This window comes from Drosophila montana, unplaced genomic scaffold, assembly GCF_035044405.1.
Source record: "Drosophila montana isolate Dmon_TW-CO22-7 unplaced genomic scaffold, ASM3504440v1 contig_3848_1, whole genome shotgun sequence".
Taxonomy (NCBI): domain Eukaryota; kingdom Metazoa; phylum Arthropoda; class Insecta; order Diptera; family Drosophilidae; genus Drosophila; species Drosophila montana.
Genome location: NW_026998720.1, coordinates 1,558,192 through 1,580,300, shown reverse-complemented (window position 1 = coordinate 1,580,300; position 22,109 = coordinate 1,558,192). Strand labels below are relative to the sequence as shown.

At 38.4% G+C, this 22,109-nt stretch overlaps 2 protein-coding genes across 3 annotated transcripts in view; one reads left to right on the top strand and one right to left on the bottom strand.

Annotated features, from left to right (window-relative positions):
* The window catches only part of RYa-R (RYamide receptor), an 87,184-nt gene extending 74,557 nt beyond the window's left edge, over positions 1–12,627 (top strand). Inside the window, exons 5-8 of one of the 2 annotated variants that reach the window (XM_064696511.1) lie at positions 11,211–11,279; positions 11,406–11,710; positions 12,326–12,417; positions 12,471–12,627. In XM_064696511.1, coding sequence (XP_064552581.1) covers positions 11,211–11,279; positions 11,406–11,710; positions 12,326–12,417; positions 12,471–12,613 — 609 coding nt within the window. In that variant the 3' untranslated portion in view covers positions 12,614–12,627. The remainder of the gene's footprint in view (positions 1–11,210; positions 11,280–11,405; positions 11,711–12,325; positions 12,418–12,470) is intronic. The other variant, XM_064696512.1, reaches the window with a different exon arrangement.
* A 548-nt stretch (positions 12,628–13,175) lies between these two features.
* Positions 13,176–19,926, bottom strand: Nep5 (Neprilysin 5). The gene is made up of 9 exons (XM_064697104.1): positions 19,476–19,926; positions 17,289–17,421; positions 16,629–16,723; positions 15,982–16,555; positions 15,636–15,918; positions 14,740–15,571; positions 14,053–14,101; positions 13,682–13,880; positions 13,176–13,610 (listed from the first exon to the last, which is right to left on the bottom strand). Exons 1-9 carry the CDS (start codon positions 19,594–19,596, stop codon positions 13,266–13,268), a joined length of 2,631 nt encoding a protein of 876 aa, XP_064553174.1. The 5' UTR covers positions 19,597–19,926; the 3' UTR covers positions 13,176–13,265.
* Between the last annotated feature and the right edge of the window lie 2,183 nt (positions 19,927–22,109).

Sequence of the window (22,109 nt, the reverse complement as noted above, 5' to 3'; positions counted from 1 at the left end):
TTTTCCCAAAGTTTTCCGTTTGAACTCGACAGACAGACACAGAGCACCGTCGGGCTTGGTGTGGGTCGCCCAGAGGACCTGGCCCAACTGCGATTGCCACGCTTTAAGCCAGCACAGCTGTCCAGTCGGGGAAGCCTCAGCCAAAGGTGCTGGGAAATGAGAAACTGGAAAACTGGCAAATGGCAACTGGCAACAAGCCGCAACTAGAGCTTAAGTTGGTGACAGCGCCCCCACCACCGCTTCTAGTGGCTCCTCACAATACACTTTTCTGGGCCAGAGCGACAAAACCTCAGAAAGTGCACAAACTTTTTCATTAGTTTGAATATTTAATACCCTTTTAGTGGGTACAGTTCTTCCGAAATGTGAGACACGTTGAGCAAAGGCCTGTTTCCATTTAAATTTTTCGCTCAGCTTTAAAGAATTCAACATATTGATGTACTTATATTTTCAGTCGAATCAACTCAGAATAGAAATAATATATATAGAAATATTATTATATATATGATATATTTTATATTATTATTGTTATATAATAATTCTATAAATTATTATATGTATAATAATATTATGTAGTTATACTACAAAAAATTTCCTTTAAAAATAACAGTCTGATTCATATCAAATATATACGTGTTGGACACATTAAAAATGAACCTCAATAAGCCTAATAACAATTAGAAGAATACTATTTAAAATTTATTATGTGTACACCTGTCTAAGGTAAGGCTTTAACCCAGTTTTAAAACGAAGCCAGCTCGAATTCCGTATGCCTTTTTTTGCAATGAACCGTTCCTTGAACCGAAGTTTTATTTGAACTTGTTTTGTCCTAAGATTACAACGATTTTTAACATCCAAGCCTTTATCAAAACATAGCCAAAAAAACCCTGTTTTATTATCACCAGACTTTTCCAACGACTTCAAACAATTTGAAAATACGGAATGCCCTATTCGAAGGTTTAACTTGTTGAGAATTCTAATCGCCAAGCAAGGCCAGCAATAGTACAAAGAAACTCTGGTTACGAAAGAATTGTATTTAAAAAAAAATTAAAAATTATTTCACAGCATAAAATCCGTTTCAATCTGTTTCAAAAAATTGTAAGTTTCTAACAAAAGCTTGTGTTTACGAATGCACATTCGTTTTGAACTTCTGCATTGGTTCAAATCGTTAACGGGCTCTGCAGGGGCCCTGCCTAGGGTGTTTCATCTTCGATACTCTTAAGCTGAAACTTACTTTCTAGGTATTTTTTGCTTGCTTTTTTATCATTTATCACGTTTCGTTTGGTTGTTGTTTCACTTTTTAAACATTGCAATCTGCGTTTATTTTGCTTGTTTCTTTGTGATTTTTTTTGGCTTTTTTTTTTTATTTTATTTTTGGTTTAATGTTTTTAATGCTTTAAATACACAGCGTTGTACGCCGCCGCCGCCGCCGCCGACGATTCGCATTGTCATTGTCGCTCGAATTTCAGTTTCCTCCTCTGCGCTACACTTTGTCACTTTCACTTTTGCCTGTGGTTGTTGTTGTTATTGCTGTTACCTTTGGCCGCAACAGTTGTTGTAGGTGGCCCCAAGCCATGAGCTTGTGTTCCCAGTCACATATTTTGTGCTCTTACTCATGCCAGGCTTCCGGATCTCTGTCTCTCTATATATCTATATATATATATATATCTCTGTACAGGTGACGCCCCAAATGTTGGCCCAAACAATCAATTTGTTGCTGTTGTTGTTGGCTTTTGCTGTACGCCTAATCAATGGGCCATCAGTCATATAGACACAACTCAATTCGTTTGTTGTGGGCTGCCTTTGACTATGCGGCCCAAATTTTTAATTACACTTGCGGCGCTCGTAAAGTGCGGCAAGCACAATTAAATTGATAACAGCAGCCGCACTTTAATCAAGTATTCCTTGCCTGGTCGTAAAGTTGCGGGTGTGTTGCATGCCCCAAAAAACAAAAAAGGGACAAACTCCTTTTTTTGCTTGGGTTTGCTCTCATACTAGCATGTTGCAAGATAGCCGGACGTACATTAATCAGCTACGGGTGGCATGTATATACGTATATATACATATGTGTGTGTGTGTGCGGCAAGTTTCGACCACAACATTGTCGCAGTTAGAACCGTTCTGATAGCCCGGTCCGGGCTCGCTCTATATTGTGGCATTTGGCAACAAAACTGCGGCTGCTGTTGTTGCTGTTGCTGCACTTGGCCAATATCCTTTGGCTGTTCCTTTCCTATGGGCGGCATCAAATTACTCATGCGATTTTTTCCCTTGTGGCAAATGCCTTACATGCTTTTGGCACTTGAAAATGTGTTGTACGTCCTCTTGCCCCAGATACATATCGTTGAACGGCATGTGCTTGTAATTTATATGTTCTCCCTTTGGACCTTGCACCTCCGATGTATTCATTTAGCAGTCTGTTAGACATTTGGCCATGCTTTTGGCCTCGATATCCATTTGCATTTGCCTGCTTTAGTTTTGGGAATCTCGTGTGCAATTTTCAGCTGTGTTCCCATTTAAGCAGTCAACTTGGCTAATTTATCAAGAGCCCTCAAATAACTCGAGAATGTGGTTATTCCCTGGAAACGTATTCCAGCAGCAAACATTTTACAATAAAGCGATTCGTTAGTAAAAGTAATCAATCAAATTTCGAAAAAAATAAATAAAAAAAAGCACAAGCATTTTGGAAATTTTAAGGGAAATGCTTAAAATTCAATTTGTGTGTCAGTAAAAGATTAACAATAAAGAGGAAGTACAGAAATAAATAATTGTCGCAGATTGAATACCCTTCCAGTCAAAATTGGGTACTGGGAGGGATTTTAAAATACATTTTTTTAATTATCAATATTATGAGTATAAAACGAAATAAGCATCAAATAATTTAAGAAGCATCCGCTGCTATGTATTTCAACTAATATCTCACTATATCCTAGCCCTTCACATTTTCAAAATAATTACATAATATATAATATATGTATATTATTATATTATAAAATATATATACATATATATTTTTTCCAATAATATAATTTTATTAGAATATAAAATAAAGTAATTTAACAGAATAATCAATCAAAAATATTTATAATACTAAATTATGCTGCCCGACTTTATGTAAATTTTGGGTTACAAGCTCTTTTTTGCCCTCTCTTTCTCAGCTATAACATGTTGAGAATTATAAGCATCAAACAACTTTAAATTCAAAGGCAAAGTTCAGTTTCTTCGAATTTTAGCCCAATAAACTTTGTTGTTTGTTGCTTAATATTTATACAAAAATAATAATTAATATAAATCCCGAGTCGACCAGTCTAATATTATTGGCACAGTACAGAAAAGGTCACTAAAACCAATAGAAAGTATATTTAATTTGGAGGAGGCACACCTGTTTCCCCTCTTTGGAGCATATGAAATTTTACATACTTTGTTATCTATATATAACATAACCGTTTCTTTGCTTTACACAGTATACCCTCTGTTAGTATGCCCTCAAGCGAGGGCTCCAGAAAACGTTTGTGAATATTTGTGTCATGTCTTCAAACAGAAACCCGAAACGTGGGCAAAATATCGCGTGATAGATGAAAAACTGTATGACCCTTCTTTAAGCGGCCTTTCCTTGAGGTTCAACTTGCCACAGCGTCGGGGACCTGGATTTTCGGTTTCGGCTGCCACATTTAATTGGCTGCCAGGCGGCTCTTGGGCGGCTTTGCATCTGACTCCCTCTGACCACACTGCTGGCTGCTGCTTTAAGTTTATGACACTTTCGGCGTTATAATTAATTGCGCGTTTTCCGTAGCCCCTTTTTTGTTTTGGACACGCCTACATTGCGCCCCCCACCTCAGGAGAACCTTAATTATAATGTATGTTTGTCGTAAAAGTAAAAGTCGCGTCACGTACGTCTAGGGAAGACCCGCAAGGAGCGTGCACATGCATCAAAGTTGAGCTGCCACGCCCACCAGAAAATGTTGCCACACTTGGCTTTAATTTTATTTGGTTTTATCGCCCAATATGGTTTACCGACTGGCTGGCCGGTCAATGGACGCAGCTTTTGTTCTTGCCCCATAAATTGCCACGGCCATAATTGCACAACAAAAATTCCATTTACAGCTTGGCTACTCCAGGAGTAGTAACCCTCCCCCCATCAAATAGAGCTTCTTGCTGCTCCTTGCTGTTGTTTTTAATAGGATTATTTTTTATGACTTTTGGATTTTTACGACGCTTTTCTTCCTGCACTCATATTGTTATTTCTTAATATTCATTTTGTCGTAGACCTGGCGAATTAGATGTAAAAACCTGCCCCAGTCAGGACTCTGTCTGACTTTTGGGCCAAACAACTTTTGCAATAAACTGTGCCCAACAAATTAGTTGCTGATTAGTTTAAGTCGCGACGGCATTGTTTAACGTTTAGCTGCACTTCGTTTAATCACTTTATGAAAAGCGCTTCTAACTGGGTTGCCTGCACTTTAAAGCGATTTTCATGGGCCAACAAGCTTTTCATATTTTTTTTAGATTATTATGCTTATGAAGTGTGTGAGGGAGGGGGACCTTAGACTTTCGTAATTGTTTTGCAATTAACACTGTGCTTCGTTACAACGCCTCGAGACGTGCGACATGCGGGTTGCCACAGTTCAACAAGAAACTTTCATTTGGACAACGGGGGCAACCCTCGAGCACGCGCTAATCGATAAGCGAATGAATTGATTAATAGCTTTAGATACAATTTTGACAGTGATGAACTGTTTAATACAACACTTTTTTGTTCGTTTCATTTCTATAAACCAATTTGCGATTTGATTAAGCGTTTTCTTTTGTTTTTGAACCGAGAGCTGCAAACCTTATTATACTCTCCATCTCTATCTATCTCTCACACACGCTCTCTCTCTCTCTCTCTCGCTATTTTTCTCTCCTAATAATCTGTATATTTTCGCCATAACTTAATTGATATTCAAGCGTATCATTTACTGGTACTTTTTGAAAGATTCAATTTATTTTATTATGCGATCGAATCGATCAGCACCTCTGTTCTCTACCAAGCGAAAGACTGTAAAATAAGGTATTGTTACAATGTTTTGTAACTTATATGAAATTTACATTGAGGGGTATTTATAAAAAATAATCTTTATAATTTTTAAATACCACATTTTTCGATAAGACAATTTCTTATTTTTATCGATTTAAAACTTCTAAAATAGACTTTTGGTTTTAATTATAGAAGTGGAACATACGTTATTTCTAGATTGTTAAATATTTTTTAAATTTTTTTGCATTAGCACAACTTTCTACATTTTTATTTAATAAAATGTCGCATACCAGAATTTAAAATAAACTAATTTCATCATTTTTCAATGCCAACTTTTTGTTAACACAATATCCTTTTCTTATATTCAAAATAAATATTTTTAGTGACGATTTTGGAGTTAAAAACCTTGTCTTAAATATTTCTTTGAGATAGTACACACTTTATAAGTTTTGTTGATATTATTCTTTAGACCTTAAACACAGGAAAAGTATTCTTAATATTTTGTTATATAGTTGAATTGTCAAACTATCGAATTTTCCGTTTTAAATCAAGTAATTTTATAGTAGAAACATACCATACCAAACGTTCTGCATAAATTTCAAGCTTCCTTAACTTTGTTAAAACTGAACCTATTATTAAATTAAAAGACATTTTGGGCAAGGTTTGAGCTCTACTTAAATTTGGCGCTTGTTTATGAAAAAATAAATCTTAAAATTTCAATTTAATTTTTTAATATAATTTAATTGTAGCTGTTTGTCTTTGCGTCTGCCCTTGCCTTTGCGCTTTCAATGGCCAGTTCCCAGCCGCAGACAGTAAACAAATAAAAGTAAATCTAAAAAAGCGGCGTGAACAATGATTACAGGCGTACAATGGTATTACGGGACTTGCCCAAAAGTAAAACAGAAAAAAAATCGCAATCAAGCGGCTTTAAGAGCTTACCTCGCCTCACACGCCGCCAAAGGCGTTGGAGGCTGCTGCGGAAGTTGGGCCCGCTTTTGGACTCACGTTCAGCTGATTGGACAGTTTTGATGTCTAGACGGTTGGCCGACTCTCTGGCCAGCTGCCGAAATTAAGCCTTTGAAAGATGCCTAAAAAAATCAGTGGAAATCAGTTTTGCTTTGTTTTTGTTTTGTTAGTCAATTGAAAGATGAAAGTTGGGGCTTATTGTTCATGTTTCGTCATACTTTGCATTTGACATTTATCCGATTGTTACTACAGATTTGTGCCTTCATGTGTTATGTATCTTGCTCGAGTAATGCATCGTGTCCAATTCGTATGACTTAACAGGCGCAATAACAATAAAAGCTCTACAATTGCGAGAACACCCACACTCAGAAAAAATGTGACTTTTAAATTATTTGCATAACTGGTATAAAATTTCTGCTATCTTATTCATACAAAATAAACAATCTTCATCTTCATCTTATTAATCAAAAAAGTTCACAAGGAAAGTACAAGATATCTTAGATATAGGTTTATATATAGAAATTTTATGATATGGAAAAATATCGTGAAATGAAAATGTTCTTTTTAGTATTAATATTGTATCATGTTAATAATAATATATTTTGAACGCCTAATAACTTATAGTTACAAATTTCAAGATTTAAGAGAAAATGTCTTGAAAAGGAAATCTTCTTATGAGTTAACGCAATTTCGGCATTTGCTAAATTTTGATTTATGTACAAAATGCCTGCGTATATTCTGCAAGTGCGCACTTAACACCTAGAATCAAATTCCCGAGCACTTAAATATCAATCAAGTTGGTAGCATATAATCACTTTAATTAATCAAACTAAATGGCAACCCGTAGACATTGCTCAGGTCGAGTCTATTTACAAATGCGACGTGCCAAGAAATTAAATTAGCGAATAATTTGACAGAAAACTTTGCACCTCATTTGTGTCCCTCGGGGCACGTTTTGTAGGCCAAATGGACCTGCTTTCGCTGCGAATCAAAACAGAAATCACTCAGTTCTCACTGGCTCGTTGCTCGGCCCTTCAGAGCCATTCAAAATCATTTGTCAGTCTGGCTGTTGCTTGTGCCTTTTAAGGGGGAGAAGGGGCGTGTTTCGCTTGGAGCTGAAATCATTTTTAATGAATTACAACATACAGCACACGAACTCATTTTTTATGTAAGCGCCAGACAAGGCATTCGGCTTTATGGGTGGACATAATAGCTAACAGTGGGCATAAACGTAGCCATAACCGTAACCGTAAACGTTACCGTAACCGGTTCATGTGACCGCGCTAAAAGTCAAAGTGTCAAATAGTTGATGCGATCTGCTGCTGCTTGTGCTGCTGCTGTGGCAACTGCCAACAATTAAGCTGCCGCCAAAAGCCAAATCTGAATCAAATTATCCGCAACCAAACGAAACAAATCTTAATGTTGCCAAAAAACAAAACTAACTAACTAACCAAAATTCCACAGGCTGCCTGAGTCCGGGCCGGCCTTAAACATAAACATTTAAAGCTGCCACAATTCGTTGCATGCCTCTAGTTCATTGTTGCATTAGCGCTAGCGAGCTTATATTTTCATAAAATGCGATTTGCAACACCAAAGTTTTAGTGGTTTCTACAAGTTGCGCTTTCAATTAGGTAGAAAAAGCCTTTTCTCCACAATTTTACTACCACAAAAGCCCAAGTCCTGCACTGAAAAAAACTTCGAATTTTCTTAAACTCAGGAAAAACTGCAAGTATGTTTATTTCAATTCCAAAATGTTTAATTTAGGCCCATTTTCGAGCGTGAATATTAAATTAGATTACGATTTTTTTAACTCAATTGAATAATTGTTTTTTTATTTTAAGAAATTCTATATTTATTAAGAATAATTATAACAAATCGTGGCTTACATTTTAATCAGTTCTTTGTGTAAAAAAAAAACGTAATTATGCTATCTTTTTTTCTGTGTAGTAGTGGGTAGTCAATGTATAGACTTCTATTCACAGTTCGACCTCGTTGTTTGCCACACTTGCCACAAATATTACAGTTGCCCCCGGCAACAGCAATACATAAAGACTTGTTTAGCTATTCTGAATGCCGACCCACTAACACATCTGCCTGTGCGTACAACTTGGCGTATCATTAATGTTGTCCCTGCGCACGCAATGCCAAATGCATTGGCGGCATTAGAGGCGTTAAAGAGGAAGCTAATACACTCGTTAAGGACTCATTTATGTGCGTGCAATGCCATCCCACAACAATGGGAGCGCGAATGTCGTCATAGAATATGATTCATTATACTTTTTGCTGATATGATAAAAAAAATAAGAAAAGAATTATATACCCTATACAAAGTTGGAAATATGCATAGCAGACAGATATAGCGTTGTGTTAAGCAATACACGTTAATATAATCTCCTTGGTGCAAATGGGGGTCAAAGATTTTGTGAGCGAAGCTGTAGGCTCAAATTCAACACCAAGAATTTGTATGAAAATTCATTTGACACGTAGTTCATATGTATTGATATATTGATATATTGATATATTGATATATTGATATATTGATATATTGATATATTGATATATTGATATATTGATATATTGATATATTGATATATTGATATATTGATATATTGATATATTGATATATTGATATATTGATATATTGATATATTGATATATTGATATATTGATATATTGATATATTGATATATTGATATATTGATATATTGATATATTGATATATTGATATATTGATATATTGATATATTGATATATTGATATATTGATATATTGATATATTGATATATTGATATATTGATATATTGATATATTGATATATTGATATATTGATATATTGATATATTGATATATTGATATATTGATATATTGATATATTGATATATTGATATATTGATATATTGATATATTGATATATTGATATATTGATATATTGATATATTGATTTATTGATATATTGATTTATTAATATATCAATCTTCAATCTCTCATTGTACCGTTTTCGCGATTTTTCCACACTTTCGGGTGGAATTTGCCACCCATGTGTACACATCCATTGCAAAAGCTACCCACAATAAGAGTTTCAGTTTAACTCGTGCGGCTTGGTCAGTCAGTCAGACAAACAGTTTTATATGTATATATACAGAGATATTCGGACAACTTGGTGATAATCGAGAATAAATATGCTCTGCAGCGTCAAATGAGTATGTCTCCATCTTACACAATCCTAATATACCCTTAATATACCCACTTTATGTTACAGCGCAATTTCCAGCGCATTTTACGAATGAACTCTTGACTCTGCGCAACATCTGGCCTTTAATTTTATTTGTCAGCCAGTTGGCCCAGATGCCGCAAAATACAGTTAGCAGAAGTCACATATGTAAATATGGCCGCAATATCAGCGGGATTATGCGATAAACATTTAGCTGGCGAGCAAAATATTCAATCGAATTTCGCATATGATTCGATTATTGGCATTTTGCTTGCCACGCACGCTTGGCTTGCCCCATGCCTTCTGGTGGCTGCCACACATCGGTGCCGCTCAGTTTTTGGCAGCTTCGTCAGCGGACTGGCAACAGCATTTAACAGCCATGTCGTGCAACCTCTTTACCTAAAGGTAGTAGACACGTGAAATGTGCCCCAATGATGTGCACATCATAAAACTCAACTGAAACGACGGCTTATATGTAAGTAGTCAGGCTTGGCTTATTACGTCAGCTGCCATTTGAGCTGAAAGCTTATGCAGTTTCCACATGGAAATTAGTTGGTCTCAAATTGACTAGAACATTTTATTGAACCATTAAAGGAGAGCGAACTATTAAACAGTGTGTTGGAATTATCTAGTTAAAAATCAAGGCATGCCTTGTGCGCTAATTGACCAACCAGCTATTGTTGACATCCATCCATTTTGCAGTATTTGTTAAATTTGATTAGTTTTTTCCAATTTAAATTTAAATAAACAAACATATACAGTGAACATTGCTGCTAGATTTGAACAAACCACGACACGTTTGCAACGCACGCTTGCATGACTGCGTTGTAGTTCTCTTTTAACTCTTGCTACGGCTGGCTCTCTATTGTAGGTCGAGTTTTCCTAAGCTCAGCCATACTGCTCTTTTCGACCCAAAAGGAAGTGTCTGTGCAACTTTTAGCTTACTAGTTAACTCTTTAACTTGCATTAGGAAGAGGAAAAGTAATAGTAACCAATATGTGTTACAGATATACTATAAACACAACTATGGAGTTCTAACTTCATAAATAATTGCAAGTGGCGTATTATTAAGCTAACGCGCTAGAAATTCTATATGCAACAATAAATAACAGAAGATTACATACTCTTGAATACATTCAACAGATTGTTTATCTTTGCTGAACCACATTACAGTGATTTACACAAAACTCAAGTTTCGGTCGATTATTGTTTGGCTGATTAAGACGAACATATAAAAATGCTTCGCATATTGCATTCCTTCGTCCTACAGTTGATGATTTATTCGCACAACTTAAGCAAAAATCGTTTAGCCCTTTTATGGATAATAATTTTATGGAGACCGGAATACAAATTCACCCTACCCTTAACTTTATGAAAAATCGCATAAAAATTGCTTTTATTGGCGAAAAGTTGTGATGTTCAAAAAGTATCCAGGATATACACACTTACACACACTAAGACACACACACACACATTAAATAGCACTTCTGAGCTTCTGAGCAGCATGTATTATTTATTTAACTTTTAGCTGATGAAATCAGCTGCGTTTACTACAACTTTTTCATGTGCTCATAATTACCACACGGGCATATGTGGCATGCCACACTCTAGGCTAGGGCTCGCAGCTGACAAATCCTCTCATCCAGTTTGGCATGGGCAGCTCTTTAAGCTACTTGGATTTAAGTTGTAGCATTGATAAATTGGCTGCAAGTCTGGCCTCTGCTTCCGTTGCGTATAAATCAGGTTATACGTTGACCCCGCTTTAATGGACAGACGCCATGCTGCCGCATATGGTGTTGCCACAGTGTGAGGCAAGCTCGTATATGGCAGCATAGACAAAATGAGTGTGCTCGTCCGTAGGTGCATGAACTTTGAACCGCAGCAAATGTCAAAGCATCCTTTGAGGCAGGACATTACTTGGGAAGGAGGGTGGGGAGGTCGTGGCCGGGCCCATCTGCTTGGCTTAAATGAAGATTTTATTACATTTCGCCTTAATTCTTGCTCTGTTCTCTGCTCTTACAGATGATTAAAATGATGCTGACGGTTGTAATTGTATTCACCAGCTGCTGGCTACCATTCAACATACTACAGGTGGGTGGTGCGGTGGTTCGGTGGTTGCCCTGGCAGCAAATTAGCCACAAGGCGCGCAAATCTTGCCTTTGATTGAGTTTCTCTCTAAAACCCTCACGCCCTCCCCCCTCTTTCTCTCCATTGCAGCTGATGCTTAACGATGAGGAGTTCGCCAACTGGAAACCGTTGCCCTATGTGTGGTTCGCCTTTCACTGGCTGGCCATGTCGCACAGCTGCTACAATCCGATCATCTATTGCTATATGAATGCCCGTTTCCGTGGCGGATTCCTACAGATAATGTACCGTGTGCCCGGCCTGCGGCGCTGCTGCTGCTTGCATCGATATTTACGCAGTCGCGGCGAGCGCAGCTATGAAGCAACCGGTGAGATGACCTCCAAATACAATCGCCGAAATGGTGATGGTCTAGTCAGGAAACCTAAAATACGCATTAGGTGCCTCCTCCCTTATCTCTTTAGTACATTACTATGTATTTCAAATTTGTTTGTCTTAACGTTTGTATGCCAAAAGAAAAAAGGAAAATCAATAAATATCAAAATAATAATAATGTTGCAGGCGGGTGTAACCGACTGCGTAATACTCGTTCACAGTCCAATAAATGCTTAAAATAGGCTAAATGGCCAATTTATTACGATATATTTATTTTTCCGATTTTCATATATATTTATTGTATCTGTCTTTGGAGACGTTCGACAAAATCAGTGTTTCCAGCTTGTGAAATGTGGGAGCCATAAATATATATAGCAATATAAAATTAAAACTTTGTCTGAAGCCGGTACACACTTTGCAACCATTATACTCTTTTAACATTGTGAACGAGTATTAAAAACAAAAAGCCTGGCATTTCTGGTTAGCTAGTTCCCCTAGGTAGTTAGTTCCCAGAGTTTCCCATATGCCCATGCATGTTGCACACATAGCACAAAGACCCAACAACTGCATGCGTGAGCACATAATTTAACATATTAAATTTATTATGAAGACTTTAACAAGGCTTTTAATTGTTAATTGCTGTTGTTGTTGTTTTTCTGTTTTCCACGCCGCCTGAAAAGGAACCGAAGATGCATTCCACCTACATCGTGTGAACACCTGCACCACCTACATCAGCACAAGACGAAAGCTGCGCACGAATTCTATGCAAATGGTGAGCAGATCTCTCTCCGGCGTTATGCAGCCATATAACCATAATTCTTACAGAGCCAATTTTCATGTGCCGAGACCACAGTGTTGCGGTAGCTCCCGGCACCGCGCAGGAGCCAAAACCAAGGCTCCAGCCACGTCAACCAACTGGTGCATTTCACCTGAACAGTGCCAGCTACCTGAGCTCCACACAGTTTTGAAATGCAGAAGCTTACAGAAATGAGTTTGAACCAAAGATGTGCTGAATCCCCATTGATATATTATATCTAGAGTACATGCATGCAAAGCTAGTTATGTGTCTACATACTTATAGTGCTAAGTGTATTATTGTAAATGTTGACTCAATATAAATGTATAGAATGTATATTACAAATATCCATAAATAAATGTGCATAGAAATGCAATCGAAGTTCGAAATAAAACATTAAATCCAATATAATAATATTATAAATATAAAAATAAACTAATATACAGCTTGGCAGGCAAAACGATAAGTGCATTCAGGCACTCTATTCTTACAAGCTTATAAATCACCCACGCGCTATTTGATCCACAAAACGCATTGTTATAGGGCACAAAACTATGCAGCACTTTATGTCAGAAGAACCAAAATACGCGTAAAATGTATTGCATACTTTCAAGCGCAGCATGTAAATTGCGTATACGTAATATTGATCAGGCTTTAATGAGTAAAGCAGCCATAAAAATGAATAGCTACATCAGAATATTCCATTTATTGCTATTATAAAAATACGCGCCGAAAGCAGCTTTAAAGGTTTGCTTCATCAATTTCTAGACTAATTAATACACATAAAAATGTACTTAGAAAAATCACTTGACTTGGTTTCATCATCACCATACGCGGCACTTGGTCTGCTCCGGATTCATGGCTGTGCCCCGGGCACACTTGAAGGTGCGCGCAAATTCCTCTGAATTGGACAGCACACCTTTCAGCCGTATCTTGCCCGGACAGTGCGAATCCTCCAGTGCATAGCGCGATGCAGCGGGCGTGTATGACTCACACCAGAGATTGCCGAACGAGATGAAGAAGAGCTGCTCGTGCGTGTAATGCTCCAGGCCGGGCAGCTTAAGGCGCTCGCGTCCCACCTCCTTCACATAAAGGCGATACGCCAGAAAGGCCTCCCGCATGCCGCCATTGTCCGCTATATTCTCGCCCAGCGTCAGGTCGCCATCAATCTGCAAGCAGGCCGAACAGAAATATTTATTGAACTTATCGAGCCGTTCTCTCCTTCCGTTGCCATGCTTACGTATTCGCCAATATCCGACAAATAGTAGCGACTGTACTGTTCCACGAAGCAATCGGTCCGATTAACGTACTCGTTGATTGTCTGGTTGGACCACCATTCGACCATGTTGCCCTCTTTGTCGAAACGGCGCCCGCTGTCATCGAACCCATGCGTCAGCTCATGTCCCAATATCGTACCAATCGAGCCGTAATTCAGGGCTCTAATAAGGATGCGTTCGAACAAATGTAATTGAGTTGCTGTCTTAAGGGATTAAAGCGCCAAGATTGAGTGCATAGTGCGGAGTGCAAAGTGCGGAGTGCAGACAAATGTGACTCGGTGCTATGTGCTTGGTGTGTCTGTTTTTTTTTTTGGACGGAGCTGTAGAAACTCACTCGAGTCCTAGGCCATAGAACGGATACTGCAGTATGGCAATGGGCACAGCTGCAAAAAAACAATGAAGAGATTATAAGAAAGAGTGATAATGACCGACTGCTAGATACCCTGTAGACACTGTCGAGTTGCCTTAAAATAAGTTTGGCATAATTTCTTTATAAACATATACTACCGAAGCTCCGAGGTGAGGGCCAAAAAAAAGTGGATATCAATTGTTATTGTTTTTTTCGGAAATGGTGTTATCGATCAAGAAAAAGGTATATAAGCCGTAGAGTAAATTTAATTGAAGACATGAGTCTAAATATCATATTTGTTGTCTCCTAGTTCTTAAATTCCCATAAGTGGGATAAATATAGGCCTATCGATTCTAGATAAACTGAAGGTGGCACTAAATATCGGAACTTCACTTGATCTGCGTATGGAATAGTAGAAACTATCGATCGCCCGAAAATCGGTGTGCAACCAAGAGAGTTTTTACTGTACCTATTCCCGAAATTTGAAGTCTCTGAGTCGGACAGATATGGTTAGATCCATTCGCTGTATATTAATATCTATGTGGTCGAAGACGCTGCCTTTTGCTGGTTCCACACATTTGCACAAAACCGTTATACCCTCAGCCAATTGCAATGTCTACAGGGTATAACAATAAAACGATTAAAATGAACACACGAATGGCTTTGACTTACTTATGGCATTCGATTGAAACGTATGGAAAGCATTCACATTGGATGGCGACGTGGCCCAGCCGATGGGCTCCGGTTTGTCCATATCATTGATTTTGGTCAGCATTTCCCAGTGCACAAATCCCATTAGATTCTCCAGATGAGTGCTCGCATTGACCTTAACGCCCGCATAGTGGTTATTGAGGGCTGTCGCATTTGTCACCCACGGCGGGTAACCAATGAAGCTCTTCATTTCGGCCGACTTTTGCATTGTCCGTCGCTTGGTGGCCGCGTCCATCCATGTAGTGGCACGCACCAGTCGATCAAACGAGCGTCGTATATCGCTCAGCATGCGCTCCACACGTGGCAGGGTCTCCCTGGTAAAACGCTCATCAGCCAGCACATAGCTCACGGCCATGCCGAACAGGGCATTCACGCCGTGGGCACAGTACAGGGAACGCGGTGTGCTGCCCTCGGTGCCAATGATTAGACGCATATATTCCGCATGGAGCAGTCGCATGTCGCTGGTCGTGTGCAGCACCAGCTCCTCCAAGGCGCTTAGCCACAAATAGGATTCAATATACATGGCGGGCATCTCGTGCAGATATTCGACAATGTTCTGCAGATAGTATATATCAGCCTGGCTGGTTATAATAGTCGTATTCTTGATGGCATCCGTTGTGGACGCATGCTTTGTATCCTCGAGTATGAGCTGCATGTAGCGCAACCAAATGGGCATTGTTTGCGGCGCAATGTTCTTATCCGTCTGATTCTGCAGCTCCAGCAGTGAAATGTATACAATATCCTCGGCAGGATTCTTGGAGGGCTTTGTCATGTTCTCCGCCTCCTCTTTCAGCTGCAAGCAAAAACCCAAAGCAATTAACTGAACAGAGTTTGCATTAGACATGATCCAAACAAACCAAATGAATCTTGCGTGCCACTTTGTCAGCCTGCTTCACCAGTTCGGTTATGCCCACTGCGGCCTCCTCCTGGTTGACATCGGGATCCACATAGAGCAAATATTTCTCAATGATCTTCCGCACATACGCCGCATAGGCGGACATGCCGGAACTTGTCTGTTTGCTGGCCTCCTCCTCCTCCGCTTCGTGACTATCATCGCTGTCATCGGTTTCGTCCAGGTTCTCCATGTAGATGGTTTTCCTGTGGATTTTGCGCAGCATCTTATGGGAGTCATCATTGTTGCTGGGCGAAAATGAAGGCTCAATTGTAGCTGGTAATTAAACACACTAATCCCTTGCTACTCACAAGGGAAATGCGGAATCGGTTTCGGGCGTGCCGAGCGCAATACGATTGAGCGTACGATTCAAAGGATCGGGAAACACATCGAAGCCCACAATTAAATCCAGGCTAAGATGCCGCTTGATAGTCACCACCGAGTCCAGCCAATTATAGCTAAAGTTGCCCATCCCCGTGGCATACTTTGAGCCGCTGGTCAGGGTCAGATTCAAGGCCGAGGGCAACACCGGCAGCTTGAACTTTTGCAAATAGTGCACAAGTGGCTCCAAGCCCCTCTCATCCAGCAGATCCGTGTCCATGCAGCCCCTGTACATGGTCTTGGCCATGCCTACGGCAGCAGGCTCCTCACTGCTAATATTCGACTGTAGAAAAGAGCGAACCACACGCATTATATGCGCCTGTCGCTCCCGGAACCAATCATGCGAAGTGGCCGAATCGGGACGCGGATGTTCGTTGGCCCAGCGGCCGCAGGAGAATTTGTAAAAGTCCTCGCAAGGATCAGTCTGTTCGTCCATGGCATAAATGAGGCTGGCCGCTGTGCGGATGCACTCCTTACTGCGGCATATATGACTAGATTTCTTAACTGAACAAAAAAGCAGCCAATTAGGAGGAATGTTGCGATCTGAGGGAGTTCTAAATATCGTCCAGATACTCACAAGTTATGCTTATGACTATGATTGTTATCAGCAGAATGACTACCAGGGCTGCCAAAATGCCCAGCACGACCTTGTGATAATAGCTGCGACGAAATCTGTGAGGAAAAAAAGAAAAGTTCCTTTGTAAGAATTAATTACTAATACCTCCTTTGTACTTGTTAGTAAGAGCTCCCTAATAAGACCTTCTTTTTAAGACCTTTTTGTTAAGAACTTCTTGCTAAGATGTCTTAAAAAATAACTTGTTAGTAAGAACTTCTTAGTAAGAGATCCTCAGCAAGAACATTATAAGAAGTCGGTCTTAGTAAAAACTCCTTTAAAGGAATTCCTTAATAAGAGATTATAATTCTCCTTAGTAAGAGATCCTGAGTTGCAACTACATATGAAGTCCTCAGTAAAAACACCCTTAAAGGGTGTTAGAAGAACTCCTTAGTGAGAACTGCATATTAAGAATCAAAATAAATTCCTCACTAAGGGATCTTTAGTAAGGGATCATAAATAACAATCATTAAAAAAAATTTCTTAAAACAAAATGCATAGTAAGAACTCCTTAAAAAGAATTCCTTGTTAAGAGATCCCTAATAAAAAGAACCTCTTAACAAGGAATGCTTGGTAAGAAGTCCATCAATTAGTAAGAACTCATAAGAAATGTAGAGTACAAACTTGGATTGGACGCCAATCAGATTGGAGTTGATGGTCTCGTAGGGCAGCTGTTTGCTTTGGGCACTGCCCGCCTGTCCATTTTCGCTAAAAGCTCGAACTGGTGCCAGTTGGCCAGACAATAGATTCCGATTAGCTGTAATGGACATACATTACATGGAGTTAGTTATATTAATATACTGCAATTTGTTATTTGATCATAGGGTATTTTAAGGTTGACGTATTCAAAAATCGTACGAAAATATTAATACGTAGTACCCCTTACTTTAAACTAATTAGTTTGCTGTTGTCTGTTCAGATGTCTGTCATTTGCCCTGCTCTTTATCTGTTGCTGTCCAATCTTGATCCATTTGCTAGCTGTGCGCGTCATTAGGCAGGAGTGCAACCATCCTTTTCCGGCCTGGGTTATGGTGGAGTGGATGGTTGGCTATTTACAATTCGGATACGTGTGGCATGTTGCATTAACCTGTCACATTCAGCTGCAACATGCATTATCCATTAGTTCAATGCACTGCAAATGTTTTGCGTGTCCAGCGACATTAAACTAATTTTGAAGCGTAGCTGATATGTTTATTCCCCAAACGTGCATTTTATATCTATGTACTATATATAGACAAAAAAAAATCAGTTTTCGTAGTAATTGAGGAGCTTTAAGTATCCTGTATACAAAACATAATTATAAAATCAATTTTTAACTCTCCAAAAGAAATTATCCGGCGTCGTTCGGGTCAAATGAATAATGTTAAAAATGTCAGAGGTATCAAGATTATTTCCCGCTTATTTATAGCCTCTTTTATTTCCATTTCTTAATGTGTTAATCTTTCTTTCAGTCTGTATATTGACTAATAAAATACACACATATACAAATGGTAAACTTTCGTCGATTTGAACCAGCTAAACAATACACATCAATAGTAAAAATAATAATAATAATAATAATAATAATAATAATAATAATAATGATGGTAATAATAATAATAATAATAATAATATAATAATAATAATGATAGAAACAAATAATAACAGTAATATTAATATGAATAGCATTATAATTATAAACATAATTTAACAATATACATTAGATTTATTTGTCACTAAAAGAAACAAAATTTGTAAACATTAAAAAGTTTTGAGAAAAATTACACATTTTAACAATGTCCAAAATTCTAACATTATTTGGTTATGAAACTTTTAACCTGGAAGTTAGCATATATGCCATGGCCGAGGACGTATCAGGTATAACCGACTATATGCATCGTGCAGAGGAGCTAAACACACATTTTTTGCATCCCTTGGAATGCGTCATGGAGCTGTGGGCAGGCTTTCTAACTATTGCTTTAGCTGTGTTCTTGCTAAACTGTGTTTCCAAATATAAAAACGCGAGGCTTTTGGAGAAATCAAAAAAGCAGCATAAGCAAACAGAAGAGATAAGCGAAGTGCTAATGGATATAGACTCCGAAAAATCCACACATGCATCAGAAACAGATAAAGAAGTAGAAAAAGCTAATGATAAAACAATGTTGCCCAATGCAGTAAACGAGCCAGAGAAGCAGGAGAAAATGCCCGATAGTAAAAAATGTAAAACATGATCATATTTAAGCATTATTTGGTAAAGATCTTTTTTTATATTCCCCGCGAGTAAATGAATAAAAGCAAGGGTTAAGTGTTAAATATTATGATATTATTCTTATTCGTCATCATGTGAATAATTATTGCAAACGGTCACTCGCTGCCTTGTGATTAATTTATACATATTTAAAGTCAAGCAATTTGCGTTCCATTGTGGTTGCTTAATGAATCAATGCACCGCTTGTAACTCGAAAGGTCTAAATTGCTATGGATAAGGGGTACATATATTTTACTTTAAGTACTTTACTTTATAAATACACATACATATACGTACATATATGCAATCGTTATTTACCTAACGCTTTAAAAATTTCCACCCGCAACTGTGGAAAATTTGTGAAATCTCTCCGATTGACATCAAAATCATTTCTAAAGATATTTATAAAAATTCAATTGAGAACTAAGAGTTGAAGCTATTACTGGTGGAATCTTATTTTTTCGGTTCGAGTTGTTCGGTTGCCTTTCTTACACATCATTTTTAGGTACTTAAATTGCGGATTAACAGCAATATAATAAAGAACTAAATATGTTTTCAAACTAGACTTTTTAGCATTGACTCACCCGGCGTTTGTAGACGCTGCAGCGGCAGCGGCTGTTGCTGCAGATTGTCGTCGAAGTAGCCATTGTTGGCGCTGGCCGTTGTCCAGATGCGATTACGTGTGTTAGGTGGGGCAGCATCCATATTGGAATTGTAGCCGTTGCTGCGAAACCGCAACTTAGTTGATCTTAAATCGTTTATTCATTTTCCCCGTGGGATTTTTTCTGTTATTTTTTTTTTTTTTTTTAATGAACGCTCGTATAAATTGTGATGTGCTTCATTAATATGCGTTGGCAGTCGCTGAATGTGGTTCACATAGAGGCGCACACCACATGTTGCGCATATAAATGAAGCGTTGCAAGCGTTTTGCTGGCGCAGATGAAGGCGTCGACACACAAATTCCGAAGCTTCTCTTTAGCCTTTGACCTATGCAGTCAGTTGCATAATTGTGCATAAAGCGAACCGGAGCTGCAGCCACTGCAAAAGTCATAGGAAATATCGTATAATAAATATGAAGACCCAACCAGCACGGGCACTTGCACCGTACACGACTGAACTACCGACTGCCGGCGTATTGAAGCCGTGTTGAGGCCAACAGAAGGTTTTTATAAGGCCGCGCGACCCAGCGACAGCAACAAACAAACAACAACAGCCACAACAAGCGACAACAAGCGACAACAACAGCAACAAATCAGGCAACCACCATTAACTCCTTTTGCCATGCAAATGCGCTGCGGCAATTACAAGCCAGCACTCGCCAGCAGCAGCAACAACAACAAATGACAACCACAACAACAATGCGATTGTCTGACTGTCCAGCACATTATAATACACTCGCAGGACATGTGGGGCATGGCTACTTCCTCATGCCATTGGTCTAGCCAAGTAGAGTATCTGTGGGCCACATAGAAGTTGACAGACAATAACAAATTACTTTTATACATTTTCTTTCGCCAAGTAATATTGGTTGGCTTTTTATATTTGTATATATTATTCTTACCGATATATTATATATATAAACATATAACCAATAAAAGCAGTAAACATAAAAGTATGAATTCAATATTGTTGGTAGATTTGAACCGGCGACCTTCCGCATATATATAACCAAGCCCGGGCTCTAAACGTCTAAATAAAACTTGCACATTGTTGCCAGTTTTGAGCCGGCGACTTTCCGCACGCTGGTTCGACTCCCAGTAAGTAAGCCACGCAGGCGCATGACGTCACGTTTGCAATTATATGCCCCGTTATTGTTCATATTTTTCACTCAAAACTTTGACCATCGTTTTTTCCAAATTAGAGTACAGAATTTCTCAAACTTACTTCAAAGTGCTCACTTTTAAGCCAAGATGAAGCTTCAGTACAAAATTCAGCATCTTCTTACTTACCGTTTAAGCTGTACGTTTATCATTAATCAGCTAATCGGCCAGGACAAGCTCTTTTATATATTTATATAGATATATCAATAGATATTTGCCTTTTTTCGAGCTCGCTTGAATATATAAAAAAGTGTAAAAGGTTCCATATAAATCATATACATAATATGCAATAATTTAGCAAGAGTATTTCATCTTCGTTAGCATACGTAGCAGTATTTTTCCTATACTTTATAGCTGTTTGGTCTGGGGAACAAATCAAAAAAAAAATTGCCCAACCCAACTGATTGGCAGGGTAAGTGTCGTAATCGGGGGAAAAAAAAGTCCATTAGAATTGGATCCCGGGTGGAGGCAACTACATATAATTGATAAATATAGATATATATATAGAGATATATCTACACAAAATATATGCAATCCATATGATTAATGGTCGTGCAATACCCCAATGTCGGTTTTAAGACAAAATAATTGTAATTAAATGCCTACTTAAATACATATAAATGTATATATTTGTTGTTCTCACAGACATTTGGCCAAGTCATTCGCATTGTTCGACCTAACTTTGACATACTTACTGGGATATAGTGCGCCTAGAATCGATAAATATTATCGATTTGCCGCGCACCAGGGGCAACAGCTAACAAACCAAAAATGCAGGCAACAGACACAACGCGCATACGCCCCGTGTGGTAGCAAATAGCATATGTGTGTGTGTGTGTGTGTGTGTGTGTGGGTGTATATTTACACACATCAGCTGTAATTAGTTTACACAGCGTGCGCTTAGAATTATTATTAATAAGCAAATGCATGTTTACATGCTGCATACTATTGGCCATGTGGCTAGTTGGCAGAAAGAAAAATGTTTCAGCTATTTACTTTGACATCGTGTCTACATTGGGTAACAATTGAGTTCAAAGAACTTTACTATTGCCCACTGACGAGGTACATGCACAAACATATTTTAGAATCTCACATGTAATACTCTGTTCGAACAGTTAGAGGGCTGGCCAATCGCAAATATCTATATCAGCCACAATTTTGGAGCTAGTTTAGCTAGTATTTAATCGAATCAAAGTTAACAGTTTGAAAGTGACTGCCTTGGAGTTATAGTTTTAGAGTAACTCTCAGATATTTTGCACATGTTGAAGAATTAAAAATTGGTCACAAAGAGATATATGCAGTTTCTCTTAAAGAAAGCCAGATTATCAGACGTTAATCGATATTTCCCAATCACAGGTTGAAATTGAAAAAAAAAACAACACAGCAGGTAATCTGACT

What these genes read in the sequence shown, in the direction of transcription:
- Nep5 (XM_064697104.1), bottom strand. Translation starts at nt 19,596, where the DNA reads ATGGATGCTGCCCCACCTAACACACGTAATCGCATCTGGACAACGGCC. An exon ending in GCAGCGTCTACAAACGCCGG is followed by an intron (nt 17,422 to 19,475) that starts GTGAGTCAATGC and finishes TGTCCATTACAG; the next exon opens with CTAATCGGAATCTATTGTCT. An exon ending in CTGATTGGCGTCCAATCCAA is followed by an intron (nt 16,724 to 17,288) that starts GTTTGTACTCTA and finishes TTTTCCTCACAG; the next exon opens with ATTTCGTCGCAGCTATTATC.